Source organism: Pteropus alecto, unplaced genomic scaffold, assembly GCF_000325575.1.
Source record: "Pteropus alecto unplaced genomic scaffold, ASM32557v1 scaffold273, whole genome shotgun sequence".
Taxonomy (NCBI): domain Eukaryota; kingdom Metazoa; phylum Chordata; class Mammalia; order Chiroptera; family Pteropodidae; genus Pteropus; species Pteropus alecto.
The window spans coordinates 235,595-247,091 of record NW_006433963.1 but is presented as its reverse complement, the minus strand read 5'-3'; the positions used below and the strand labels follow the sequence as shown (position 1 = coordinate 247,091).

Here is an 11,497-nt window from a genome sequence, read left to right as displayed (position 1 = left end):
CCATGAGTACTAGAGAAGAATGTATAAGCAGCTGTTTTGGGATGGAAGGCTCTGTATATGTCAATTATGTCCCGTTGGACTAATGTGTCATTTAAGGATGTTATTTCCTTTTTGATTTTTTGTTTGGATGATCTGTCCATATCCGACAGTGGGGTATTTAGGTCCCTTACTATGATAGTGTTTTGGTATGTTTCTCCCTTTAGTTCTGTTAATAATTGCTTTATATATTTCGGGTCTCCCTGATTGAGAACATAGATATTAATAAGTGTTATATCTTCTTGGTGCTTGATTCTCTTTATCATTATGAAGAGTTCCTCAGTATCTTTCTTTACCTTTTTATTTTGAAATCTGTTTCGTCTGATATTAGTACTGCTATTCCGCTTTTCTCTGAATGCCATTCGCTTGAAATATCATTTTCCACCCTTTTACTTTGAGTCTATATTTGTCTTTGGAGCTGAGATGTGTCTCCTGGAGGCAGCGTATGGTTGGGTTTTCTTTTTTGATCCATTCTGCAACTCTGTGCCTTTTTATTGGTGAGTTCAGTCCGTTTACATTTAGGGTGATTATTGAAATATGAGGTCTTCTTATAGCCATTTTATCTTTTGCTTTCTGGTAGCTCATTATTTCCATTGCTTCCTTGTCCTTGTGTTTCTGTTTTCCTTATTTTGGTTGTTTTTTGTGGGTGTTCCCTCTGGTCCTTCTTGATTTATGTTATATACTTTGGTTGTGAATCTTTGGCATGTGGTTACCATTATGAATATGTATAGTTTTATATATAGTCATCCCTTTTCTTCTGTGCATGCCTTATCTCCATTCCCCTTTGCAAATTGGCATCTTCGAATCCTCCTCTTTTCAGTCATTGTTGTCTCAATTTGTCCCTATGTATGCTGAATGTTCATTTCTATCTTGCTATGGCAAATCTCTTCTCATTTTAAGCTTATGATGCCCTCCCTGTTCCTAGGAAGGGTTGCACTCTGTTTTTATCAGCCTGCTACTCACCTTACTCCTACTCCTAATTATGTTTTTTGTTTGTTTGTTTGTTTGTTTTTGTTTTTTTGTCATTTTGTTTTAGGTGAGCTGACCCTTTTCAGTATTTCCTGTAGTGCACATCTTGTAGTGGAGAATTCTCTCAATGTTTGTATGTCTGAAAATGTCTTAATTTCTCCTTCATATCTAAAGGAGAACTCAGCTGGATACATTATTCTTAGCGGGTAGTTCCTTTTCTCTGGTAGTTCTTTTCATTTAATATCTGAATATTTGATTCTGCTCTTTTCTGGCTTGTAAGGTTTGTGTTGAGAAGTGAGACGATAATCTAATGGGTTTTCCTTTATAGGTCACCGTCTTCTTTTCTCTGGCTGCCCTAAGAATTGTCTTTGTCATTAATTTTAGATAATTTTAATACAGTGTGTCTTGGTGAAGGCCTTTTTGGGTTGAGATAATTAGGTGTTCTGTTGACTTATTGAATTCCAAGTTCCAGCTCATTCCTTATATTTGGGAAATTCTCGTCAACTATTTGTCTGAAAATGCTTTCTAATCTCTGCCCCTTTTCCTCCCCTTTGATATGCCCATTATTCTTATGTTTTCTCTTCTGATGGTATCAGCTAGTCTTTGTATTTCTCATTCATTATTTTTCTTTCTTCGGTCTCTCTCTTCTACCTTCTGATTTATTTCTAGATTTCTGTCTTTGATATCACTGATCCTTTCCTCCATTTGGTCGACTCTATTTCCCAAGCTTGCTATTTTATTATTCAACTCTTGCTGTCTGGTTTTTTGTTTTTGTTTTTGTTCTTTTTTAATCTCCAGAAGTTCTGTTCTGTTCTTTTTGAGGGTTCCAATCCTCTTGCTCTGCTCATCTAAGTGTTTTCCTGAAATTATTGATATGAATTGTTTTGGAACTCATTGAGTTCCTGAAATTGTTGATATGAATTGTTTTGGATCTCATTGAGTTTTTTTCAGAAGTAACATCCTGAATTCTTTGTCATTTAAGTTGCATATTTCTATGTCTTTAAGTTTACTTTCTGGAGATTTTTCTCTTTCTTTCTGAAGTGCCTTGTCACCTTGGTTGTTCATGATGTTTAGTGGACTATTTCTCTATTGGGCATTAATGGAAGTGTGTTCTACTTTTTTTTCCCCCCCTAGAAAGATTTATTATATAATGGTCCCTAGCTTTTTGCAAAGAAGGTGTTTTTGTTTTGGTTTACAGTAGGTGGCAGGTGGCATCTAAAGCTCTTGGATCTCTGCTTTACATCAAGTCTTAATAATGTTGTTTTTTTTTTCCTTACAGATGTTTAATCACGCTCGTTACCTCAATCTCAGTCCTGTCAGTGTTAGCTACTGTTTCGGTAGCATTTGCTTAGATTCCCCTGGGAATCTGTGGTGATCAGTCTCAGAAGGTATGGGGGGAGAGGCTCTCTGGGTTGGGGGCTGGGGGCTGTGGCTCAACCTTGATTTTGCAATCAGAGCTGGTAAAAATCAACTGTTGTTTTGCCATCCCAGCTTTTCTGCCATCCTCGTTTCTCTGCCTTCTGCCCTGATGAGTAGGCATTGCTGCTGGCTACATGGAACTCACAGTACTCCCAGGCACGGCTGTTCAGGGAAGTTGCCCCACCTTCTCCTCTCCCCTTCCTCCTATAGGGAGCTCAGGCTATAAAGGCAGCTTCTTTGTTTCTACCAGTCTACCACCAGACACCGGGGACTCTGACCTGTGGTAGCTGTTATGCGCAGATACCACATTCAGACGTGCTGTTGCACAGTCTGGGTGTTTTGTTGAGTTTTAGATGTTCCACTTATTGTTGTTTCAAGGGGAGAGATCTGGGGAAGTTTCTCACTCTGCCATGTTCAATCCAATCTCTAAATCATTTTCTTATATTTTTCTCTTAAATATTCAGCTCGAGTAGTGTAATTTAAATTTTTGACACTGTATATTTTTCTTCTCTCTTTATAAAAATTATCTCTGAATTACGTCCCTCAGAAAACACATAATTGAAACCATAGATAGTTTAAATCAGTTGTGTTCAATTTATAATTCTATTTTTTAACACCTACAGCACCTGGTATTCCTAGGTAGTCTCCCATCCAAGTACTAACCAGGCTTGACCATGCTTAGCTTCCGAGATCAGACAAGATTGGGCATGCTCAGGGTCGCATGGCCATAGACTCAATTTATAATTTTTCTTCTTTTTTTTTTTTTTTCATTTTAGGCAAGGAAACCCTTGGTTGACCTCACAGATTGCAAGGACCCTGTCAGCTTACATTCTCTTATTTTTAATTTTTTTAAAAAGTTTTTACGCCAACAGCACCTGGTCTTCCTAGGTGGTCTCCCATCCAAGTACTAACCCGGTCCAACCCTGCTTAGCTTCCAAGATCAAACGGGATTGGGCTTGTTCAGGGTGGTACGGCCGTAGACCCAATTTATAATTTTTAATGGCATATATGAATTAACATTTTTTATAAGCCAGGAAAGTCATATTATATAGTTAGTTTTTACATAAATTATGCGGGGTGTTCCAGAAATAAAGTTAAAACATAAAGTCAGTATGAAAAATATATTCTCAAAAATGCAGATATTTGGAGGTTATCCACTCTCATTCTACTGATCTTCTATACAATCATAATCTCAGTATGACGTTAATCAGGCTCAAAATACAGTCATACCAAGAAACCTTTCTATAGTCCACTGCCATTCAGAGTAACCTGTAAAACTATTAGGTCCATTCTCATATCTGGAGAATATTTAAAGTGAGTGAGTAAAGAAAAAAAAAAAAAAGGTATTTCCCTCTCCTAAGATTATTCTGGGGAAACTCAGAATGCTGGGGAAGACCCTGCCTAAGTGAAACATTGCTAAATCACTACAGCCCACTGCTATCAATGATAAGTACCAAATAATCCTATACTTTCAACTATAGTATTCAAAATATGAGGAATGAAGATAGAAAGGGAAACACGAAAAGAGTGATGGAATAAAAACACAGAGAAGGTAAGGAAGCAAGAAAAAGAAGAAAATAAAGATAAAGAAAGGAAGAAATGATGGAAAATTAAAGAATGAAAAAAGTAAAAGTCATCTTAAAATACTTGCTGTGAGTGGTCACACTTTAATCAATCTTACTGGAAAGTTGAGAGGTTAAATCCATGTTTATTACTCATTACAAAACTTAGAATTAGGTTATAATCATAAAACAGAGTGAAAATTCATGTATAGGTTTTTGTGTGCACATAAAATTTTATTTCTCTAAGACAAATGCCCACAAGTGTGACTACTGTATGGTTTTATTTATATCATATTTTTAAAATAACAAAATTAGGGATGTTAAGTGGTTTCTAGAAGGTAAGGAAGAGGGAGGGAGGGTATGATGGTAAATGGGCTACACAAGAAAGTTCTTTTGTGATTGTATGACAGTTTTGCATGTTGATTGTGCTGGTGGTATTCAAATTTACATATGTGAGAAAATGTCACAGAATTATACACAAAGACAAACAAAAAAAATGTACGCAAAAACTGGTGAAATCTAAGTAAAGTATATAGTCCAGTTACTTGTACAGTACAAATCAATTTCCTGGATTTGATAATGCACTGCAGCTTTGTAAGATGTCACCATAGAGGAAGCTGAGTGATGAGTACACAGAACCTCTTGGTACGATTTTTGCAACTTATTGTGAATCTATAATTATTTCAAAATAAAAAGTTTTAAAAAAATAGTATAATATGAATATTTTATGCCTAAGAATCCTGTGAGGATTAGCACAGTGTGTTATAAGTAAATCCTCAATATTAAAAATAAGGTAAAATAAAGCATATTTTTTTTTTTTGCAAATGAACAAAATGAACCCTTGATTGTGAAACACTTGGTTTAAAAGTTTATAATTCAATGCATTTCAAATGTGATAACTACTTATGATAAATATTTCAGTCAAGACTGAAACTAAAATAATGTTTTTACCTAGAAAACCAAATTGATTTCTTAATTAGAACAGCAACTCTATTGTATAATTTCTTAGTATTACAATTAGAACCTATTGAGAGCTATCTCATCTACCCTTTAAATGAACTTTAGTTTACTAAAGAGATGAACAAAATGCAAATTAAATCAAGAAAGAGGAAAAAAAGAGAACAGGCTTAGACCAATATATATTAAAATAATGCAAGCTTAGAGTAGAATAAGAAAATTTCCATACCTGTTAACTTGATATGTCCTATTTCATCAAGCAAAATGCTGTAAATCAAAATTTACATTCAACAAGAGGGAATAAAATATTTTATATAAAACATTCACACAAAAATCATAAACATAAAATAGCTATATCTATTTCAAATACTGAAAAAAAATTAATGATTACTTTATAATCAATGGGTATCTTATGAATATTACTTTTTATGTTTCATATAATTATAAAATTCACATATATTTTCATATAATATTTAAAATAAAAGACTTAATAGAGAAAAGGTAGTTATATAACATTGGTTATAGGGATACACAAGGAGAATATAGCTTTACTTTTCTGGCTTCAAGTCTCTATACACAATTCCTAATTGGTGCAGATGATCCAAAGCAAGGGCTAGTTCTGCGAGGTAGAATTTCACATCTTCCTCTGTAAATAGAACCTAAAATAAAATGACAATTTTCCATTTGATCATTTAATACTTCCCTAAAAACTAGTAAACAAACAAATATAGGCAAATAAGAAAATAAGAGTAGATAGATGACACTAACCCCTTTAAGGATCCTTCTCTTCGATATTAACTATTTTAATGTAAATATTCCTAAAATATATTATGTAGTTTGCATAACTTCTTACACTGTAGTGCACAAGATTTATCCTTTTTTTTAATATCTTGCTGTCATAATGTGATTATTAATTTCAGTACTCTTCTAAGTACTCTTCTCACGATCTTTGACAATTTTGTATATGTCAGTTTAGCACTGGCAATTCCAATATTTCTACAATTTTCTTTCACTTTCTACTAAGGAATTTTGCTTTGAACGGCTCTACTAACTCAAAGCTTCTAATATACCAGAGCAAGTTGCTAAATTAGTAACTCATATTAAACACAGTTCTAAACCCAATCTCTGTCCTAAGGAGTAGCTCCAGGCTTCTTCTGATAGTAAAGTACATGAGTTTAATGACACTATCTTCCTCAAGCTTTTTGTGTCTGGGAAGAGAGCTGCTACGATGAAGTGAAAAGGGCACTGGACTTGGAATAAGAATTAACAGTGTAATGTTTGACATGCCACTTAGCCCTCTGGCCTTCAGTTTCTAAACCTGTAAAATAAAGATAATGATATCTGCTATGTCTAACAAGGCTATTTTAAGAGTAAAATAGTTTATATGGGAAAAAGAGCCTTATAAACTGTAAAATGCTTTGTATACAACCATGAGGTATTATTATTATAGGTTATTCATAAGTGAGTATTAATTTATACACAAAATTGAGCACTACTTAATCATCAGATATAATTTTTAAGATTTATGGAGGGCTTCCAATTGACAAAACAAATAATAAGTTTAGAAATTGGGTATTTTCACTATAGAAATCACTGGATTACTAAGAAAGTGTAAAATACGAATGAAATATCATAAAGATCCTATAACTGACTTGCCCATTTAGAATTATGGCCACTAAATTACACAACGCAGACTCAGGTTACTAGTAAAACTGCAGAAAATGAGCAGTTAAAGATAAATTTTGATACCTCTCCTACTTTAAAATAAATGATCTGTAGAAAAACGAAGACTGTTCATTATGTAAGTTTCTACAGACTTCATTTGAATATTATAATGGTCAAAGTATGAGAACATTTTCACCTGATATTCTATTAAGAATAAAAGTATTTGTTACTTATTTGACTTCCGAGGAAGGCTAATCAAAACGTTCGCTGAAACCTAACACATAAGAAAACCCTCATTAAACAAAAATATTTCAAACTCTAAATTATAGAAGAAACTATGCCGAGGTTACAGTTTATGGCAAACATATTATCTTGTTATAAAGTTGTCTCTGTGGAAAGCTTCATGATGGATGCAAATAAGAAACTTACTAAGTAGAAATTATGTGCCAGTCATGTTACATTCGTTATGTTATTACAGTTTTCCAAACAACACCATGAGGTAGGTACTATCATCACCTTACATATGGAGAAAGACTCAGTGATGAAATAACTTTCCCAGAATAAGATAACTAGTAAGAAGCAGGCAAGGATTTGAATTCAGGAATACTTGTCCTTAAGAACTACTTCTTCCCCAGAAGTCACTTCTGCCATATGCAACTTTTCTTTTAAGTTTTAGGCCCACTACTATTAACACTTTCCTATTCACTAATCATTCTATCATAAATACCCCCCAAAATAAAAATCTAAAACCCCAGCACCCTGAGGTAAGCTTGCTAGTCTTTTGCTGTCTGATCTTCAAACCATGTATGTGTGTACATATATATGTGTGTGTTTTAACATATTTGAGATAATACTATACACACACTATTTAGTAGACTCCTTTATTCTCACTTAATATTATATCATAAGCATTCACCCATATATTTAAAATTTATTTAAAAAATGTTTTCAATAGTTGCATAATATCAACATACTAATTAACCTGTTTTCATTTAGATTATTTCCAATTTTTCACTACTTTAAATAATTCTGTAATATGCATATGTATTTTGGACATTTATGATTATTTCTCCAAAATGGATTCCTAAGAAATAAAACAGGAAATACAGAGTCAAGGAGTATAGTCTAAGATTCTCCACATACACAACACAATTATTTTCAAAAAAAGTTACGATAATTTTCACTCCCATCAGCAGTTTATAAAAGCATTTGTCTTTAATATTCACTGCTATCACATCCATGATAGCAGTGAATATTAACCTTTTAAATTTAATATACAAAACTGGAATCAATTATTTTAATTAAAATTTTTATTGTTAGGCTAAACATTGTCTTTATGTCTTGAGGCCTTTCTATTGTTTTAGTGAATTATTGGTAATGTTTTTGACTATTTTCCAGTATCAACTTACTGTTTTTTTTTTTTAATTGGCCCTTTAAATATTAAAAAAGAAGTCCTTTAAATATTTTTAAAATGTCAGTTCTCCATTATATTACTTGTAAATATTTTCCCCAATTTGTGCTGGTCTTTGATGTTCAGTAATGCATAATTTTATGTACTCAAATTTATATATCTTCTGTGTGATTTTTCTTCATTATTTGATTAAGGAGACCTCCATTAGATGGTCAACTACATATTTAGGTACAATTTCTTTTAGAATGTTTTTTTCCAGATTTAGCTTTTTAACATAAATAAAATTTATCTTTGCCTGTGGTAGAGATGACAATTCTAAATCAATTTTTTTCTGTAGTATCTCACCAATTTATCACACACTGTTTACTGAACAATCGATTTCTTTGCCATTAATTTGTGAGTATACTTCTACCATAATAACATATGGTAAGTCATATATACCAGAATATTCCTGTGCTATACAGTATGTGTCTAATTTTGTGTTGATAGTATGATGTTTTGATTACTGCAGCAGCTTTATAAAGTTTTAAACAGGAGGTAGAACAAGGAAAGGGTGTTCTTTATTTTCAAAATGTCTTAGTTCTTTTCACTTCTTTACTTTTCCAGATAAGCTGGTAAAATCATTCTATCAATTTCAAACAAACAAAAATTCCTATTGGGATTTTGTTTGGAATTTTGTTAACCTTATAAATTAACTCTGCAAGAACTGGCAGCTTTACAATCATCAGTCACTCATCCCAGTATATTTTCTTGATATTAGCAAGGTAGAGAACAGCTTAAGAGTTGTGTGTGTGTGTGTGTGTGTGTGTGTGTGTGTGTGTGTGTGTGCGTGTGTGTGTGTGTGTATTTTGGGAGAGAAAAATTGGGGGAGGTACCATTCCCTTTAAAATATACATGAAGCATATAATAAAATTCTTTAACAGATATAAAAATGTAATTGTTAAAGTCTTTTTCTAAGGCATACAGAATAAGTCCTCATTTTAAATGATTTTTTGTATGCACAAGTATAACCAATAAACAAATTATAATTAATAAGCTGTCTACAGAAGTAACCATTAAATAATTTTTTAAAAGCCTGTTCAATTAATATACTAATTTCTTGTCTTTTGGGAAATGTATTCAAAATGCTTGCATGCTCTTAATATTCTAGACTTGGGAATCAAAACTTACTGACTGCATCTCTGTGCTAGTATGGGTTTAGATAGTCTCACATTGAGAATGTAGGTCTGAAGAGTTTAAAAGAATATTAGAAATAACTACAAGAATTTCTCAAACACATAATTGACACTTTTACAATCTAAATACAAGAAATCATGAATACTGGAGACTTGTTATACTGTTGTCCCTCTATGTCTTGGGACCAGCTTTTAACATGGTCTTTTAAAGACATCACTTGGAAGGGGGTCCTACACAGACCCTACCACATACTGAACTCTATTCTATTGTAAACAATATACCAAGATCACAGTTTATGTTTATACGTGGTATGTTCTGCAACTGGAGGTAGAAAGATATAAGCCCTCAGAGACCTTAGCCACTTAAGCACTGGCTAGTATCCCAAAAGAACACTGTTGTTTTTTCACAGCAAGTTCCAAAGCTCTGGAAATCGATACACTCAATTTTTTAATTCTGGAAGAGATGTTGAACAACTTTCACCCAATTGAAATAATACCTCCAGATTATCACTTCGACACAAAATGAAATAGACAAGGACAGGATTTACTCTCTTACCTAACATCACTAAAACATATGACAAAATATATGAAATGACACTTTTCAAGACACTTGATATCAGGCAACAAAAATACAATGAATACTGAAAGAAGGGAAACAAACAAGGTGAGCCCTACAACTGTCCTAGCTTACTACCTGGAAAGAATTTGCCAGCAACAGTGCACACATGGAGGGCTAAGTCAGGGCTAAGACTAACCTGAGTTGATGAGACAGAGCTGAGAGCATGGGGAGATGAGCACGACAAAATTCACAAGATAGAGTACAGAAGAGAGAACTGCAGAGAGAGAAAAACATGTAGTTATGTATATAGCCTCCTTCAAGGATTCAGCAGAGAAATGCCTAGCATATGTTAGTGAGGAAAGGATCCTGAGCCAGGTAAAGAACCAATGAAAGGATTAGAGGGAAAAATCCATGGAACTCACACAGGGCCAGGAATAGTACCTATAACCTCTGGCCAGAGCAGAAAATCTCATAATTCACAGGGCATCAGAAAGAGTAATCAGAGTGACATCAGAAGCATAGTGGAGTGAGAGATGTCCCCAGATGTCTCCCCTTGAAACAACAATAAGCTGAACATCTAAAACTCAAACAAACAAACAAACAAACAAAACACCCGAACTACACACCAGCATGTCTGAGCAAGGGATCTGTGCAGAAAAGCTACCATAGGTTAGAACCCCAGTAGGCAGGCAGTAGACTGGGAGAAACAAATAAGCTACCTCTCACAGCCAGAACTCCCAGCAGGAGAATGGGAAGGGGAGAAGGTGCGGCAGGTTCCCTGAATAGCCCAGCCTGGTAGAGCCGTGAGCTCCATGGCAGCAGTAGAGCCCAGGAATCAGGGTAGAAAGCAGAGAAGTGGGGACGGCAGAGAACTGGAGATGGCAGAGAAGCAACAGTTGATTATCACCAGTCATGGTTGCAGAATGCAAGACTGAATTAAAGCTCTAACCCCTTAACCCAGAAGGACCTTCCCATCGTATCCTCCAAGACCTAACACCGCAGAGCCCCAGGGAAACCAGAGCAAACACTACAGAACCTGTTGATAACACTGACAGGGACTGAGAATCAGGGGAGAAAGCGTGATTGAAAATTTATAAGAAAAAGAAAAGGCATTATTAAGAATTTATATAAAGCAGGGATCAAAGAGGCTCAGATGCCACCTACTGGAAGCCAAAAGAAAAATGCCTTCTTAGCAACAGGCTAAAGAGACACCTTTATATAATAAAATTTCTTCCTGGAAAAAAAGGCAGAATACACTAACATTACCGCCCAGGCAGAGAAATAGTACATTAAAAACCAGGAACAGCCAGGGTGACAAGCCAGCTCAGAAAGCAAGAGAAAAATCTCCAGAAAAAAAGGCTTAAATATAGAAATATGCAACTAAAATGATAGAGAATTCAGGATGGCACTTCTGAAAAAAACTCAAGACATCCAAAATAATTCACCTTAACAATTCCAGAAATGGGAAAACAACTAGATGAGCAGAATGGGTTCTTTAGCAAGGACACTGAAACCCTCGAAAAGAACAAAATAGAACTGGTGGAGATGAAGAACACACTGCAAGAGTTGAAAAATGAAATAGCAAGCTTGGGAAATAGAGTCAAACAAATAGATGAAAGGATCGCTGATATTGAAGACAGAAATCTAGAAGTAAATCAGAAGGAAGAAGAAGAAATTGAAAGAATGAAAAATAATGAAAGAGAAATATAAAAACTAGCCGATACCATCAAAATTGAAATATAAG

The 11,497-nt window shown here is 34.2% G+C and overlaps 1 protein-coding gene, 1 non-coding gene and 1 pseudogene across 2 annotated transcripts in view; all 3 read right to left on the bottom strand.

The window, feature by feature from the left end:
- The window catches only part of RPS6KA6 (ribosomal protein S6 kinase A6), a 125,573-nt gene that overhangs the window by 50,101 nt on the left and 63,975 nt on the right, over positions 1 to 11,497 (bottom strand). The window contains exons 7-8 of the mRNA XM_006908990.1: positions 5,496 to 5,602; positions 5,173 to 5,210 (exon numbers count right to left, since the gene is read on the bottom strand). Of these exons, the coding sequence (XP_006909052.1) occupies positions 5,173 to 5,210; positions 5,496 to 5,602 (145 nt within the window). The remainder of the gene's footprint in view (positions 1 to 5,172; positions 5,211 to 5,495; positions 5,603 to 11,497) is intronic.
- Positions 3,039 to 3,157, bottom strand: LOC112477458 (annotated as a pseudogene).
- Positions 3,288 to 3,406, bottom strand: LOC112477457. The gene has a single exon (XR_003045469.1). It is a non-coding gene; the product is annotated as a 5S ribosomal RNA (ribosomal RNA).